At 50.6% G+C, this 17,199-nt stretch overlaps 1 protein-coding gene across 1 annotated transcript; it reads left to right on the top strand.

Moving 5' to 3' along the window:
- The first annotated feature begins 5,919 nt into the window (after positions 1-5,919).
- On the top strand, positions 5,920-16,353 carry CTRC (chymotrypsin C). The gene is made up of 8 exons (XM_007523726.2): positions 5,920-6,032; positions 7,858-7,949; positions 8,052-8,149; positions 9,396-9,521; positions 11,174-11,310; positions 13,062-13,207; positions 14,683-14,835; positions 16,274-16,353. The coding sequence occupies exons 1-8, from the start codon at positions 5,993-5,995 to the stop codon at positions 16,286-16,288; spliced, it is 807 nt and encodes a 268-aa protein (XP_007523788.1). The 5' UTR covers positions 5,920-5,992; the 3' UTR covers positions 16,289-16,353.
- The last annotated feature ends 846 nt before the right edge of the window (positions 16,354-17,199 follow it).

Raw genomic sequence — 17,199 nt, forward strand, 5'->3', positions numbered from 1 at the left:
CCCTGCTGAGGGGAGACCAAGTCCTCTGAGAAGTGAATTTCCCAAGAAATTCGACCTGATGCTTGAAATGCCAGTGTCTTAAATGAAGACAGCATTTTAGGTGAAGCTTTCAGTACCCCTTCCCCCAAGGAAAGAACATCAGAGGGGCCAGGTGGTAGCACAAGGACCCAGCTGGCTTCCAGCCCTCCCCCCCGCCCCCGGTTTTCCCACCTGTAGGGGGAAAGTTTCACGAGCCCTGAAGCAGTGCTGCTGGCGTCTCTGTCTCCCCTCTCTCCTCTCAGTTTCTCTCTGTCCTACCAAATAAATATTCAAAAGAAAAGACTATCAGAATCCCTAACACTAGCGAAAAGGGCCTCAGAACCAAGGGATAATGGATACGAAAATTCAAGCTGGGAGTCGGGCAGTAGCACAGCGGGTTAAGTGCATGTGGCGCAAAGCACAAGGACCGGTGTAAAGATCCCGGTTCAAGCCCCCGGCTCCCCACCTGCAGGGGAGTCACTTAACAGGCGGTGAAGCAGGTCTGCGGGTGTCTTTCTCTCCACCTCTCTGTCTTCCCCTCCTCTCTCCATTTCTCTCTGTCCTATCCAACAACAACAACAACATCAATAACAAAGGCAACAAAAGGGAATAAATTTAAAATACAATTTAAAAAAGAAAAAAAATTCAAGCTAAGGTCCCAACCTCTCTACTTGGGCCTGAGCGTGAAGCTCCAGTCATCTCTCAGTCCAACGCCAGGACCCCTCACAAGCAGGTCTCAGCTATAGGAGACCCTCAGCCACAGTCTACATGAGACACACAGACACACACTTCCAGCCCAGGCCAAGGGCCAGGGTTGAGGAATAAAGGCCCAGTGTGAATCTAAGTAAGAAAGAGAGACAGCTGCTTAATCTCCCCCCAGGCCTCACCCTCTCCCTTCTCTCTTCTGAACCCCAGCCTCCCAACCCCCCTCTGAACTTTTGTTACTTCCATTCCGATTTGAAGAAAAACCTAGCCAGGCCCTTTCATGGGCCTCACCCAAGTAACAGCTGCCACCTGCAAGCCTGGAGTCCACAGCTAGACATTCTGGCCCCAGTCAGTGACACCTGCCCCGTTTCTCAGGCCCTCACCCCACCCCCAGAGCTCAGCCTCGGCCAAATCAGCTATGGTTACTTTTCCCGCACGTTCTAACCTTAAGTGACTGAGGACCTTGAGCTATTAGGTCCTCAGAGACCCTCCACTGTAGACCCTGGAAAATATGGTATTGACAGGAATGGAGGTGGCCCCCTCAAGATCTCCAGCCACCAAGTTGCAGATGCTACCATGACACCAACCTGACTTCTCTGGGCAGACGACCTCACCATGCGTCCTAGAACCCCACCTCTCCAGAGCCCTGCCCCACTAGGGAAAGATAGAAACAGGCTGGGAGTATGGATAGACCTGCCGTCACCCATGTCCAGTGGAAAAGCAGTTACAGAAGCCAGACCTTCCACCTTCTGCTCCCCATAATGATCCTGGGTCCATGCTCCCAGAGGGATAAAGAACAGGGAAGCTTCCACTGGAGGTGATGGGATGTGGAACTCCAGTGGTGGGAACTGTGTGCAATTGTACCCCTCTTCTGCTATGGTTGTGTCGTTCATTATTAAACCAATAAAAAAATTAAACTAGGGGGAACAACACTAATGACAGACGGGTGGAGCTGTATGAATGTGGGGAATGGGGGAGAGGCAGGTGGTGATGCACAAGGATCTGGGTTCAAGAGCAGGAAAGCAGGTCCGCAGGTGTTTATCTTACTCTCTCTCTCTCCATTTTCCCTTCCCTCTTAATTTCTCTCTGTCTTGTCAAATAAAAATAAAGTTTTTCAAAACACAAACTGAATCTTTTCAATATATAGGCTGTGTAATTGATATGCAGACTCTCTCAAAAGCCTAGACCAGAAGCAACCAATAGCACAGCTATATACAAGATACTGGGTACTGTACAGCAAACCCTAAAAAAAGGACTTTTCAAAGTTAACCCAATTGCCAAATAATGTGATGATAACATTAGCTATCGATTGTCTTTTTGAACCCTAAGACAGCAGGAACCTCACATCTCCACTATAGAGCCCCTACTTCCCCCAGTCCTGGAACCCTTGGATAGGGCTCACTTTCCCGTATGCCTCTCCCAATCCATATCAAATAATATTGCATCCGCCGATCACAACCTAACCAACGCAACGATTGCCACCTCAACATGCTTCACTTCAGACTGTGTCCAGAGACTTCACGTGTGGAATGACAACCCTTCAGCTTCATTACTTGGTGAGACCTTTCCTTTCATAGTATTCTCTAATTTCATCTCAGGTGGTTCACTTTCTAACAAAGTCCCAAAACCTAGATATACACCAGTTTCTGTGAGAGAGAGCATATGTTCACACGTATCCGTAAACTACTACAAAATATATACCTGAAAGCAGTACACTAGAGTTTGCAGTGAGTACCCCCCTAACACTTCCTCTCCACTATTCCAAGCTTTGGGTCCATGATTGCTCAGCAATTTGTTTGGCTTCGTATGTTAACTCTCTTTTCAGTCACCAGGTTCCAGATGTCATCAGGATGCCGGCCAGGCTTCCCTAGACTGAAGACCCCACGAATGTGTCCTGGAGCTCCGCTTCCCCAGAGACCCACCCTACTAGGGAAAGAGAGAGGCAGACTGGGAGTATGGACCAACCAGTCAATGCCCATGTTCAGTGGGGAAGCAATTACAGAAGCCAGACCTTCTACCTTCTGCAACCCACAATGACCCTGGGTCCATGCTCCCAGAGGGACAGAGAATGGGAAAGCTATCAGGGGAGGGGATGGGATATGGAGATTGGGTGGTGGGAACTGTGTGGAATTGTACCCCTCCTACCCTATGGTTTTGTTAATTAATCCTTTCTTAAATAAAAAATAAAATGAATAAATAAATTAAAAAAGAATTGAAAGCCCAGAAAAAAAAAAAGGAAAAAATGGCCACCAGGAGTGGTGGATTTGTAGTGCCGGCACTGAGCCCCAGCAGTAACCCTGGTGGCAATAAATAAATAAATAACAGAAAAAATGCTTGGGTCTCTCATAAAATATTTGCAGGAGAAAAACCAGGTCAGAATGGCTCAGTGGTGAGCACAAGGATGAAGTCTAGGGTCTCCCTTGCATTGCCTGAAAGAAAGAAAGAAAGGAAAGAGAGAGGGGGAAGGAAGGGAAGAAAGACATAGTCCACCAAAGTAAATGATTCTGAGTGGAGGGGGCTGGCTTTCAGGTCCTGGTGCTGGATGGTGGAGGAGGACCTGGGTTGGGGGTGAGAGTGTTTTGCAGAAAACTGAAAGCTGTTACACATGTACCAACATCTGTGTTTACTGTAGACCACTGATCACTCCCAGCAATTAAACAAGAAGAAAACTGACCCCCTCCCCCAGCAATTACACAAGAAGAAAACTGACCCCCTCCCCCAGCAATTAAACAAGAAGAAAACTGACCCCCTCCCCCAGTAATTAAACAAGAAGAAAACTGACCCCCTCCCCCAGCAATTAAACAAGAAGAAAACTGACCCCCTCCCCCAGCAATTAAACAAGAAGAAAACTCACACACACACACACACACACACACACACACACACACCCAGCAATTAAACAAGAAGAAAACTGCCTTCACGAGCTCTGGCGAGGGCTCTGGGCATACAGTATTTTGCATCGCCACCCACAAGCTCAGATCTGGCCCTTGGCCTTCACGTTCAGGTCTCGAGACCTGCTGAGAGAAGCTAGAGAAGCCATCTGGTCTCACCTGCCCCTTGCAGAGACAGAGCATCTGAGGGACCTGGCAGGGGCAGCACAAGCCTCCAGGCCAAGCCCGGGTTCTGCCTCTGCCTTGGCCCTCCATCCACAACCAGGGAGGGAGCTGGAGAGCGGGAGTAGCCAAGACCAAGCAGCTTCCGTTAAGTAAGGGAGAAAGAAGAGACGGAAAACATCAGAGACCTATGAAGACCCAGAGAGAAAGTGTATCACAGCAGTTTGAAAGCCAAGCCAGGACTAATGTTAGAAATACCAGCATTTTAGATACCACAAAGGAATACTATTATTATTATTATTGATATGCATTTGGAAAGGGATGTAAGTGGGACTGATTCCCTTTCCTATATACATGCTATATAGCTGTGGTGAAGGAAATTTTGTATACTTTTCTTTTAAAGGAAACAATTTTTTGACCTCTAAGAATGAGTAACAAATGATGCTTTTCACTTATAACATGTGGTTAGGTTCTGTCTGTACTGGTCTAAGTGTAGTCGTCGATTAAGATGGCATGGTGCCTGAGCCGGGCATCTCAGCTGTGGGATTCTGGTCCACTGACTTGTTGCTGTCTCTTCTCTTATTTTTTCAGTATCTGGCAGACCAGAGTACCTGTCTCATGACAGAGGGGCATTACGGGGGGTCAGGCAGTAGTGCCGCGAGTTAAGCAAACGTGGTGCAAAGCACAAGGACTGGTGTAAGGATCCTGGTTCGAGCCCCCAGCTCCCCACCTACAGGGGAGTCGCTTCACAGGCGGTGAGGCAGGTCTGCAGGTGTCTGTCTTTCTCTCCCCTCCTCCATTTCTCTCTGTCCTATCCAACAATAACAATAATAACCACAACAAGGCTACAACAACAAGGGCAACAAACGGGGGAAAAAATGGCCTCCAGGAGCAGTGGATTCATGGTGCAGGCACTGAGCCCCAGCGATAACCCTGGAGGCAAAAAAAATGGGGGGGACCTACGGTGATTCACTTTCTTTTATTAATTATTTCACAAAGCCAGTCTGGAATTTAATGCATAAAGAAGGAAAAGTGATATCCTAATTTGCCATCAGCATCCAGCATGAAGCCTTACTATAGGAATTATGCACTTGAGTCTGGTGCCATTTGATTATAAATAAAAGTGAATTATTAAAAAAGGAAAGAAAGAAAGAAAGAAAGAGAAAGAAAGAAAGAAAGAAAGAAAGAAAGAAAGAAAGAAAGAAAGAAGAGAAAGAAAGAAGAAAAAAGAAATACTGGTCTCCAATCCTAGTTTTGTTGTCACCCTACTGGGTGACTTGGATGGTCCTTTAGAGAAAGTGGGTGACTGTCCACTTCATGGTGTTGGGAGTAGTAAATGAATGCAAGAAGCACTGGGCACTGAGCCTGGCACACAGTAGGTGCTCAATTAATGATAGATAAAAAGAATGAGTTAGAAGGGGCCAGGCAGTGGTGCCAAAGGACCTGGGTTCAAGCCCCCTGCTCTCCACCTGCAGAGGGGAAGCTTCATGAGTGGTGAAGTGGGTCTGCAGGTGTCTCTCTTCCTCTCTCCCTCTCTATCTCTCCTCCCCTCTCAATTTATCTCTGTCTTGTCAAACAAAATAGAGAGGAAAAAAAAAAAGGAAAAAATGGCCACCGGGAGCGGTGGATTCATAGTGCCACCACCGAGCCCCAGCGATAACCCTGGTGATTTAAAAAAAAAAAAAAAAAGTTTGAGTTAGAGAGACAGAATGAAGGCTGGGTGGTGGTGCACCTGGTTGAACACACACATTACAGTGCACAGGGTCCTGGGATCAAGCCCCCTGTCCCCACTTACAGGGGAAAAGCTTCTCAAATGGTGAAGCAGAGTTGCAGGTGTCTCTCTTTCTCTCTCCTCTCTATCTCCCCTTACCTCTTGATGCTTGTCTATATCCAATTAATAAATAAAGATAATAAGAAAAATTTTAAAGAGAGACTAAATGACAAAATGAGAACAAGAAGCTATTCCCCCCAAAGCTGCAAACCCCAGATCTTTTCTGTATCTCAGTATATTTGGGAAAGTCCAGCCTCTCAGCCAGCCCCACCAGCTGCCCCAATTAAACAGTAACCACCCAAGGTCAGGGAAAGTCCTTGTCACAACAGATTTGTCCCCAAGGAGTGTCTCAGCCATGGCCAGGTAGGCCCGCCACCACGCCCTCCCGTCTATAAGTGCTCCCCTGCCCACCCTAAGAGCCACTCTGTCCTGAGAACCTCACAGGATGCTGGGCCTCACTGTCCTGGCCGCCCTGCTGGTCTGCGGTAAGCTGTGGGCTGGAGACCAAGCTGCGGCCTTTGGGGCTGTGAGCTCAAGCTGGCCTCCTGGGACCAGGGTGGGCACAGGGGTCCTCTGTGCACCGGGACTCCAGGAGAACAGATCTGGCAACCAGCTTGGGTTCAGATAGTGCCAGCCAGCATGTGGCATGTCCCACCAGGCCCACTCCAGCCACTCTGGTTCTGCATCTGCAAATACAACCAGTGAGCTGAGCGCTCAGTAGTGAGGACAACAGAGCTGAGCCGTGTAGAGCATCGAGCTAGGCCCACAGGCAAATGCCTCATGCCAGGTTCACTCCAGGGCCCGCTGGAGCCTGCCTTTCCCATGGCCGGCATACTGCCTAGAGGAGTCTTTGCTCCTCCATTCTGGGGCCTTGTCCCAGACTTGGAATCAAGGGACATGGGGCTAACTATTACCTGGACAGGCCATCTCGCCTTGAAATCTCACAGACTCCTGGCAGATGAAAGCACTTGCTTAAGAGATCTTCCAGCTAACAACAACATTAATAATAGTTGCGGTGAGGGGACTGGGCAGTGGCACAGCGGGTTAAGCTCACGTGGGGCAAACCGCAAGGACAGGCTAAAGACCCTGGTTCGAGCCCCCGGCTCACCACCTGCTGGGGAGTCGCTTCACAGGCGGTGAAACAGGTCTGCAGGTGTCTTTCTCTCCTCTCTGTCTTCCTCTCCTCTCTCCATTTCTCTCTGTCCTATCCAACAGCAATGACAATAATAGTAACAGCAACACTGATAAACAACAAGGGCAACAAAAGGAAAAATATAGCCTCCAGGAGCAGTGGATTCATGGTGCAGGCACGGAGTCCCAACAATAACCCTGGAGGCAAAAAAAAAAAAAGAAGAAAGAAAGAAAGAAATTAAGAAAGAAAGAAAGAAAGAGGGAAAATAGTTGCAGTGAGCTTGGGGGGGAGGGTTTGTGTTATTTGTTTGTTTGCTTTCTTGCTTCCTTATTTACTATGACCAGGCCTTGTGCTAAGCCTTTTACATACTAACTTGGAGCTAATTAGATCCTCACAATAATCTTGAGAGGCAGGGTCTATTAATAGCTCCACTTTCTAAAATTTATTTATTTACTACTGGATAGAGACAGAGAGAAATTGAGAGGGGAGGGAAGATAGAGAGAGAGAAAGACAGAGACACCTGCAGCCTTGCTTCACCATTTGTGAAGCCTTCCCCCTGCAAGTGGGGACCAGGAGTTTGAACCTGGGTCCTTGCACACTGTAATGTGTATGCTTAACCAGGTGCGCCACCGCCTGCCCCTGGCCCCAATATCTCCATTTTATAGATGAGGACACAAGGCTCATTGAGGTTCAGTGTCTTGACCAAGATCAAATAGCTGGTGGCTGGGGAGACAGCTCGACTGGCAAAATGCTGAGCTTGCATGCCTGAGCTTCTCCTGGTGTCGTGTGTACCAAAGTGAGGCTCTGACTCCTCTCTCTCTCTTCTCTCTCTCTCTCTCTCTCTCTCTCCCTCTCTCCATATATATATTTTAAAAATTCCTTAAATTTTGTACTATATTTATTTATTGGATAGAGACAGCCAGAAATCAAATAGGAAGGGGAGATAGAAGGGAAGAGAGACACCTGCAGCCCTGCCTCATCACCCGTGAAGTTTTCCCCCTGCAAGTGGGGACTGGGGGTTTGAATCCGGTCCTTGTGCAGGATAACATGTGCACTCGACCAGCTGCACCACCACCTGGCCCCTCATCTGAGCTCTTTCCACCTACCCAGCCTTCTTCCCCGGTGGGGTGGGGGTAGCCTCTCCCGCTCACCAGGGCCTTCCTCTCCTGTCTCCCCAGCCTCCAGCTGCGGGGTCCCCACCTATCTGCCTAACCTCTCAGCCCGGGTGGTAGGAGGAGAGAATGCCAGACCTCACAGCTGGCCCTGGCAGGTGAGTGGACTGCTACAGGGTGGGGTGGGGTGGGGAGGCCAGGGAGGCGGGGGCGGGGGTGTCCCAAAGGGCTGACCGGGGACCTTTGGGTGTCCTCCTCAGATCTCCCTCCAGTACCTCAAGGACGACACATGGAGACACACGTGCGGAGGTACCCTGATTGCCAGCAACTATGTGCTCACAGCCGCCCACTGCATCAGGTGACAGGGTCACCCCACCCTCACCCTGGGGTGGGAGACGCGTGACGCCCATGATACGAGCTGCTCGTGTCCGGGCACTTGGTTGTGTTTGGATGAAACAGGGCTGCAGGTCTCTCTCTCTCTCTCTCTCTCTCTCTCTCTCCTTCCCCCTCCCTGTCAATTTCTCTCTCTCTTCTATCAAATAAAAATAGATAAATAATTTGTTTAACAAGTGACAAAGACAGAGAGTAAACAAAAGAGACCACAGCACTGAAACTTCCACTGAAGCTGGGTTCAGACCCCTGTCCCGCACGTGGCAAAGCAGTACACCACCCAAGTGGGCTAGTTCACTGGCCCTTTCCTTTTATTTATTTGTTTATTTGTTTGTTTATTTATTTTTGCCACCAAGGTTATCACTGGAGTTGAGTGCCTGCACACTCTACTGTTTCCAGCTGTCGGGTTTTTTTTGTTTGTTTCTTTATTATGAAGGGAGGAACAGCAGATAGAGGGAGAGAGGGAAAGAGAGAAAGAGAAGGAGAGAGAGAGACAGACCTGCAGCACTGCTCTACTGCACACGGAGCTGCCTCCCCCACAAGTGGGAACTGGAGACTTGAACCTGGGTCCTCATTCACTGTGTAACATGTAGGCTCTCCTGAGTGGGCTGCCGTTTGGCCCTCTCTCTCATATATCATAAATAAAAGTAAGAATAGACAGTAGATAGTGGCCAGGTGGTGGTGCGCCTGGTTGAGCGCATATGTAACAACGCACAAGGACCCAGGTCCGAGCCCTCAGTCCCCACCTGCAGGGGGAAAGCTTTGTGAGCGGTGAAGCAATGGTGCAGGTGTCTCTCTGTCTCTCTCCCTCTCTGTCTCTCCTTCCCTCTCGATTTCTGGATATAAGCACAGGGAGTCGGGAAGTCAGATAGACTGGGCAGTGGCTGAGTCGCAATCCTACAAGTAAGAGGCAAAGAGAGCTCAGACTAGTCTATCCTCACACGGCATCAGCTCTGGAGGGCAAGCTTCCACATCACCTCCACCTCACAGAGGAGGAAACTGAGGCCCCAGGCGGCCACTACCCACTAGGAGTCAAAGTGAACTTGTCCCCAAGACCAGTGTCCTCAGCCCAGACCTTTGGGGAGATCTAGAGGGATAAACCCTCCTGCTCCCCAGTTTCCACAAGGGCCCAAGAGTTGAGTCCACCAAAGCCCCTAAGCTGACAGGAACAGGAGCTGCCCTGACCAGGCGCCCGGGCCCCTTCCCTCCATCAGCAATAGCCGGACCTACCGCGTGGCCCTGGGCAAGAACAACCTGGTGGTGGACGATGAAGAAGGCTCTGTGTTCGCCGCTGTGGACACCATCTTCGTCCATGAGAACTGGAACTCCTTCCTGGTGCGGTGAGTGCTCGGGTCACCCTGCTGTGGCCCCTGAGACAAAGCCCCAGAGGACCCTCCCCAAGTCCCTGGACCCCATCCTTATCCTGGACAGCCAGCAGATGACCCCTCAATGCAATTAGCCAGACTGGCCATAGACAGCCACCCCCATCATCTCCATCTCTGGACAAGGGTCCCTGGGGGGCACCCAGGGACTAGGAAGCCGAGGCCCTCCCACGGCAGAATGGCCTGAACTCTCAGCAGAGGACGAGCTAGGACTCACTCACGGCTAGTAAGTGCCTCCTGTGACCTGCTCTGCACCAGCCCCTCACCGGCTGTTCTCCAGCCCTCACAACAAGCCGAGACTCAGAGAGGTTAAGGACCTGTACAGCCCACTCTCTGTACAACTAGGACTCCAAGCAGGTCTACCTGTGTTGGCCATTTATTGTTAAAAATTCGGCGGCTTTTGCCGGCCGGGCTAGCTTCACGGGTTGGGTAACAGAGACGCGGAGACAACGGCTGGGCAGGGAAGCTGTATTTCTTTATTCAGGAACAACGATTCATAAACTAAGACAAACTAATCACCAAACAGAACTCTGCTGCCTCTTTGCGGCGGCACAAGCACTCTCTCTTACTCTGGAACTCAGAAACCCAGGAACTCTGTCACTCTGGAACTCTGGCGGGTTTCCTAGGGGCGGGGCCAAGCGGGCCCGCGAAATTAACAGGACTGATCTAATTCTCTTGGCGGGGGAGAACTAGAACCCAATGTAAAGCATACAACATACCTGGGCTCCCCAGCTTCCACCCCAGGATTTTTTTTTTCCTCCAGGGTTATCACTGGGGCTCAGTGCCTGCACTATGAATCCATTGCTCCTGGAGGCCATTTTTTCCATTTTATTGCCCTTGTTGTTATTGTTGTTGTTATCGTCATTGTTGTTGGATAGGACAGAGAGAAATAGAGAGAAGAGGGGAAGACAGGAAGGAGAGAAAGATAGACATCTGCAGACCTGCTTCACTGCTTGAGAAGCAACCGCCCGGCAGGTGGGGAGCTGGGGGAGCTCGAACCGGGATCCTTACGCTGGTCCCTGTGCTTCACGCCATGTGCGCTTAGCCCACTGCGCTACTGCCCAGCCCCCACCAGGATTTCTGAAAGTATGAATGTTGGCATCTTTTTTTTTTTTAGTTGTGTTATCTTTATTTATCTACTGGATAGAGACAGCCAGAAATCGAGAGGGAGAGAGACAGAAAGATACCTGCAGCCCTGCTTCACCACTTACAAAGTTTTCCCTTTGCAGGTGGGGACTGGGCTGGAGGTGGGGGGGTCGGGCTCGAACCCAGGTCCTTGATCACTGTAATACGTGTGCTCCATCAGGTGTGCCCCCAGTCGGCCCCAAGTGCCTCCTTTCTTAGCAGTGTAATCTGCCATCGGCTCCAGCTTGGTTTCTGGTTGGTGTGGGACTCAGTGGCTGGGGAGAAACGTCTGATTTGATCTCCTTCCGATGAGGTCTTTGATGACAGGTAGACAGGGGAGATGTAGAGGGGCGGAGCACTGTCAGCCAGCGAGGATGCGCGTGGAGAAGCCTTGATCACACTGCGCCTGACTTCCAGCTCACAGTGCTGGGCTGTGGGGCCAGGAGTTCTCCTGCCCTCTCACCGCTACCTACTTTGGATTCCAGCAACGACATCGCCCTCATCAAGCTGGCGGACCATGTGGAGCTGAGTGACACCATCCAGGTGGCGTGCCTGCCAGAGGAGGGCTCCCTGCTGCCTCAGGACTACGCCTGCTACGTCACCGGCTGGGGCCGCCTGTGGAGTAAGTACAGCCCCACAGGGTCACTGCGGAGGAAGCCCCGCTATAGGCACCCTGCTTACCAGTGCCCATTTCCCCCTGTTGCCTAGACATCTCTAGACCACTGTGCTTGAGTTTTGTTTCGGGGGGTGGGGGAGTCTTTGCCAATGCTGGGGCAAGTCAACTTTTTCAGGTGGAAAGAGACAGAGAGGGGGCCAGGGTTCAAGCCCCCACTTCCTATCTGCAGGGGGGAAGCTTCATGAGTGATGAAGTAGATTTTCAGGTCTCTCTCTCTCTCCCCCTCTCTTCTCTGCCTGTCTCTCTCCCTCTTTATCTTCCCCAACTCTCTCAATTTCTCCCCGCCCCCAATGAAAGGTAAAGAAACAGAAGATAGAGAGAAGGAGATATCTCTAAAAGAGAGAGAGAGAGAAACGGAAGGCACGATGGCACAGTGAGAAGCTTCCTTCTCCTGGTGTACGGAGGGCCAGGTTCAAACCCCCATCATGTGTACAGCCAAGCTTATCACCTTTTTAACTTTGGATAACAAGTAATTGCTGTTAAGCACACATCATTTGGCAGACACTCTAACAAGGGCACATGACAGGTGTTGTTAAGATTGAAGTGGATTCAAATGTGCCAAGTGCTTACAAGAGACCTTGATACATGATAAGTGCCACATAAGTGACTATTAAACAAGCAAAATAAATCATTCAGGGGAAGGTGGAGATTCGATCTTATGCCGAGTCATACGCCCACTCAGTGCCAGCTGGATTAAAAGGTGAAATGCAGTAAATGGAGCTATGACAGACTTAGAGCTCAATGCCTGGGAAAGCCTGAGGTCAGAAAGAGCTATGAGCTGGTGACTGTAGACATGGCGCCGTACGAGGAGATGAATGACATTGGAACGCTCAGAACCCAATTCAAGGGAAGTCGGCAGTGGGAGCCAGGTGGGGTTCGAGCCCCCCCCCATCTGCAGGGGGGTCACTTCACAGGCAGTGAAGCAGGTCTGCTAGTGTCTCTCTTTCTCTCTCCCTCTCTGTCTTCCCCTCTCCTTTCAATTTCTGTCTTGTCCAATAAAATGGGAAAAAAATGACCACTAGGAGCAGTGGATTCATAGTGTCATCACCAAGCCCCAGTCATAACCCTGGAGGCAAAAAAGAAAAGGGGGAAAAAAAAAAAACAAGATGGTTCCTGCATGAGGGTTTTCTATGGGTTAATTCTAAGAGGTTCCTCACACCCCAGTGGTTCGAGATGTCTATGTGTATAAAGGTTTGTGGGGCCATGGGGATCAGCGAGGTGACTCGGTGCTGCACCACAGGCTTTACATACGCGAGGCCCTCGCCTCAATCCATGTCGCCACATAAGTAGGCAGGAAGGTCCTGACCTCTCTCCTTTCTTGTGATACGAAAGGGGATGTTGGGGCCTAAGGATCCCAGTTCAAGCCCCCAGCCCCTGACTCCCCACGCTTCACAGGCGGTGAAGCAGGTCTGCAGGTTTCTCTCCCCCTCGCTCCATTTCTCTCTGTCCTATCCAACAATGACGACATCAATAACAACAATAATAACTACAACAACAATTTTTTTTAAAAAAAGGGCAACAAAAGGGAAAATTAATTAATTAATTTTTTTTTAAAGGGAGTAGTGTGTGTGTGGTTCCCACAGCCCCAGCCCCACTCAATGCTCTCCCCTGGAGGCCTGGGGCTGGGTTGGGGCTGGAGCCGCCCAGGGTGACCCCACCCCCGCCTCCACCCTGACGGCCATTGTCTCTCTCCACAGCCAACGGCCCCATTGCAGACGAGCTGCAACAGGGCCTGCAACCCGTGGTGGACCACGCCACCTGCACCCAGAAGGACTGGTGGGGCACCATGGTGAGAGACACCATGGTGTGTGCGGGAGGCGATGGCGTCATCTCAGCCTGCAACGTGAGTGCCCAGGCTTCGCACACCTCCCTGCCCCAGCTTGGGGGCGGTGAGCACAGGAGTTGGGGGGAACCCACCTGAGCAAACTCTTTCCCTGGGAGGGGGATATTGAACTCCTGCTGGGCCTTCCAGAAAGCTTGCCCCCCCCAACCCCTTCCCCTGATCACCCCTTCTGCTCTGGAGTGGGATCACGGGTGTCTGAGTTCAAGTCTCAGCCCCACCGCTGAGCAGCTGTCTGACCTGTGACCCCGGGAAGACTGTTGAATCTCTCTGAGCCTCAATTTTTCCATCTATAAAAGGATGCAGAGGAGTTGGGCGGGAGCGCAGCAGGTTAAGCGCATGTGGCGCAAAGAGCAATGACTGGTGTAAGGATCCCGGTTCGAGCCCCCCCCCTCCCCACCTGCAGGGGAGTCGCTTCACAGGCGGTGAAGCAGGTCTGCAGGTGTCTATCTTTCTCTCCCCCTCTCTGTCTTCCCCTCCTCTCTCCATTTCTCTCTGTCCGATCCAACAATGATGATATCAATAACAACAACAATAATAACTACAACAATAAAACAACAAGGGCAACAAAAGGGAATAAATAAATATTTTTAAACGGGTGTAATAATCACAGGCTTTCTGTGAGAATTAAATGATCCTAGCCAACAGTAGAGAGTCTTTCCAGCTCTCTGTCTCTCTCCCTCTCGAACCCCCCTCCCCTCTCAGTTTCTCTCTGTCTCTATCCAATAATAGATAAAAAATATTTTTTTAAAAAGAAGAAGAAGGGAGTCAGATGGTGGTGCACCTCATTAAGCACACACATTACAGTGTACAAGGACCTGGGTTCAAGCCCCTGGTCCCCACCTGCAAGGGAGAAGCTTCTCGCGTGGTGAAGTAGAGCTGCAGGTGCCTCTGTCTCTCTTCCTTTCTATCTCCCCCTCTCCTCTCAGTCTCTCTGACTCTATTTATTAATAAATTCAAAAGTTTTTTAAAAGAAAGAAAGTTTCTCCTGAAATCTAGGTACATTCCTTCATGCCATCTTCTCCCCTCAGTGCAGGGAGACAGTGAGTGGGCTGGGCTTGGGGAGTCTGACACAGAACCAGGAGACACCTAAGACAATCAGGGATTACCCCAGTTTCAAACACAAGACCCCTCTCTGCTTTCACCTCCACTCTCTCAGGCCCCCTCCACAGCTCCCAGCATCCTCGCCTCTCTGGCACAGTGAACTGAGCAGCTAGAAAAGCCAAGTCACAGAGCAGGTTAGGACCATTTCACAGTCACACAGCAAACCAAGCAGGCACCCCCAGGGGCTTCCAGCGTGAGACCAAGACACTCCTCACAACCCATACACATCCCCTGCCTACCACGGGTAGACTGAGGCCAAGACAAGACGTCCAGAGGCTGAGGTCAACCCGCGTCTCCTATCCTTGCCTGTCCACCCCAAACCCCTCCCAACCCCCGCCAGGGAGTGGCTAATGCCTGTCCCCCCACACACACAGGGGGACTCCGGTGGCCCGCTGAACTGCCAGACTGAGAATGGTTCCTGGGAGGTGCGGGGTATCGTCAGCTTCGGCTCTGGGCTGGGCTGCAACACCCACAAGAAGCCCACAGTCTTCACCCGCGTGTCCGCCTACATTGACTGGATCACTGAGGTGGGTGCCGGCCTTGGAGCCTCCCTCCCTGCCCCTGTCAGCACCACCCCCTTGCCCACACCACCATTCACTCTCTGACTCCCCCAGCTCACACGTCGCTCTTCCCTTTGCCGGTTCAGTCACTGGCTGGTTCTTATACTTGGTCAGTACTCTCCTTCACTCACCCACTAATTCAAGTACTGAGTGCTGGGCTGGAGCTAGCTCTCCTGGCAGAGTGCACACTTTACCGTACATGAGGATCTGGGTTCGAGCCCCCCGAGTCACATAGGAGCACCTTGCACAGGGGAGGCTTCGCAAGCAAAGGGAAGTTTTCGCTTAGTCTCTCTCTCTCCTGCTCTGACTTTCTCTCTGTATGCGTTCTTGTCTATCTGGGAAAAAAAGAAAAAGAAAAGAGAAGAGAAGAAAAGCATCTGTAGAGAACAGTGGAATTGCACAGGCATGAAGTCCAGAGAGAGAGAGAGAGAGATGGAGAGTAAGGTGGCAGCCACCCAGTGCAGTGCACAAAGTCCAAGGCTCAAGCCCCCAGTCCCCACCTGCAGGGGGGAAGCTTCACAGTGAAACAGGGCTGCAGGTGTTTCTCTCTCCCCCCTTTATCTCCCCACCTCCTCTCAACTTCTCTCTGTCTCTATCCAATAAATAAAATAAAAAAGCAAAGAAAGGGGACTGAGTGGTAGCACCGCGGGTTAAGTGCACATGGCGTGAAACGCAAGGACCAGCGTTAAGGCTCTTGGTTCGAGCCCCCGGCTCCCCACCTACAGGGAGTTCACTTCACAGGCAGTAAAGCAGGTCTGCAGGTGTCTGTCTTTCTCTCCCCCTCTCTGTCTCCCCTCCTCTCTCGATTTCTCTCTGTCCTGTCCAGCAACAACAACAGCGATGCCAACAATAATAATGACAACAGCAAGGGCAACAAAATGGGGGGAAAAAATGGCCACCAGCAGCAGTGGATGCCTGGTGCAGGCACTGAGCCCCAGCAATAACCTTGGCAGCAAAAAAAAAAAAAAAAAAAAGAGAATAGAAGATTGAGTGATTATGTTATGTAGTCCTTGATAGGGTTACTATGGAGGAAATGACCATTAACGTTTCCAGTCACTGGCTTCAGAAATGCTAACATCTTGAGCTCAGGCACCAATCATTCCAGTGCCCTCGAAGGGCACAGGAGGACAAAGCCAAGCCTTGGAGGGGGAGCAACATGGGTGGCCCTGTTTCAGGGTGCCACTCTGAATACCTGCTTTCACGCCAGGGAGAAGGCGTGTTCTGAGCCCCTCCTGCACAGTGACCTGAAACACGCAGGGTGCTCAGACCCCTTGGACAGGGGGAGGGTGGCCAGTGCCTTTTTCTTCCTCCTCCCACTCCACCCCCCACAGAGCCGAGTGCTGCCCCAGAAGGGGAGCCCCCACCCTGCCCCCAGAGTCTCTCAGCCTATTCTCTGCTCTTCCAGAAAATGCAGCTGTAATTCATCTCCATCTGGGGCCAGGACGATGAATCCTCACAACGATAATAAACCTTCCTTCTCACAAACTGCCTGCATTCTTGCTTCTTTGTGCCTGAGGACTGCGAGTTAGGGACATACTGGCCACTTGCTCCCCACACGTCACACTGTGAACTACTGTGCTTTCACTCCCCCAATTTTTTTCTCTTTTTTTAATTTATAAAATGGAAATATTGACAAACTATAGGATAAGAGGGGTACATTTCCACACATTGCCCACCCCCAAAGCTCCACATCTAATCCCTTCCCTTGATAGTTTCCCTATTCTTTAACCCTCTGGGAGCATGGACCCAGGATCATTATGGGGGTGCAGAAGGTTGTCGGTTTTCTGGCGGGGCGATCTCCAGCAGAAAGGCAACCGACCGGTTCTCTTTCACTCGCTCAAGGGACAAAACAAAACAAAGACACTGGGAAAACTGAAGTGTGCTCAGATCTCGTTTATTAGCAGATAGGCAAGAGTTTAAATAGAAAAACAAAGAACATATTTCAAAGATGTCAGGAATTACAGGTTTCTTACAGGTCAGCTTGCCCCTATGGTAGGGGGCTGGTATGACAGGAACTGAAGAGATACAAGACAGTTATTCTCCATGATGCAAGCAACTTAATTATCCAAAGGTATTTGAGAGAAGCATAGGGGTTAAACCAGTAGGGTGAGACAGAGAGAAGATGGATATCAAAAGGCCATATAGTTTGGAATTTCTCTTGTCTGGGGTCTGAGGTGTGTGATGGATGGAGTGTGTTATAAAGTGTGTTCTCCTCTGTGATCAGAAGGTGAGGTGAACTTTGAGTAAGTGAATCTTAAAGTAGGCGGCCGTGTGGCCTGCAGTTAATGGAGAGAAATATTGAGGTTTCTGTGGGCTTGACAGTCAAGAAGG

This window comes from Erinaceus europaeus, unplaced genomic scaffold (genome assembly GCF_950295315.1).
Source record: "Erinaceus europaeus unplaced genomic scaffold, mEriEur2.1 scaffold_818, whole genome shotgun sequence".
NCBI classification, from domain to species: domain Eukaryota; kingdom Metazoa; phylum Chordata; class Mammalia; order Eulipotyphla; family Erinaceidae; genus Erinaceus; species Erinaceus europaeus.

Coding starts and splice junctions, on each gene's coding strand:
- CTRC (XM_007523726.2), top strand. CDS start 5,993: ATGCTGGGCCTCACTGTCCTGGCCGCCCTGCTGGTCTGCG. Junction 8,150..9,395: donor ACAGCCGCCCACTGCATCAG/GTGACAGGGTCA, acceptor TCCCTCCATCAG/CAATAGCCGGACCTACCGCG. Junction 13,208..14,682: donor GCGTCATCTCAGCCTGCAAC/GTGAGTGCCCAG, acceptor CCACACACACAG/GGGGACTCCGGTGGCCCGCT.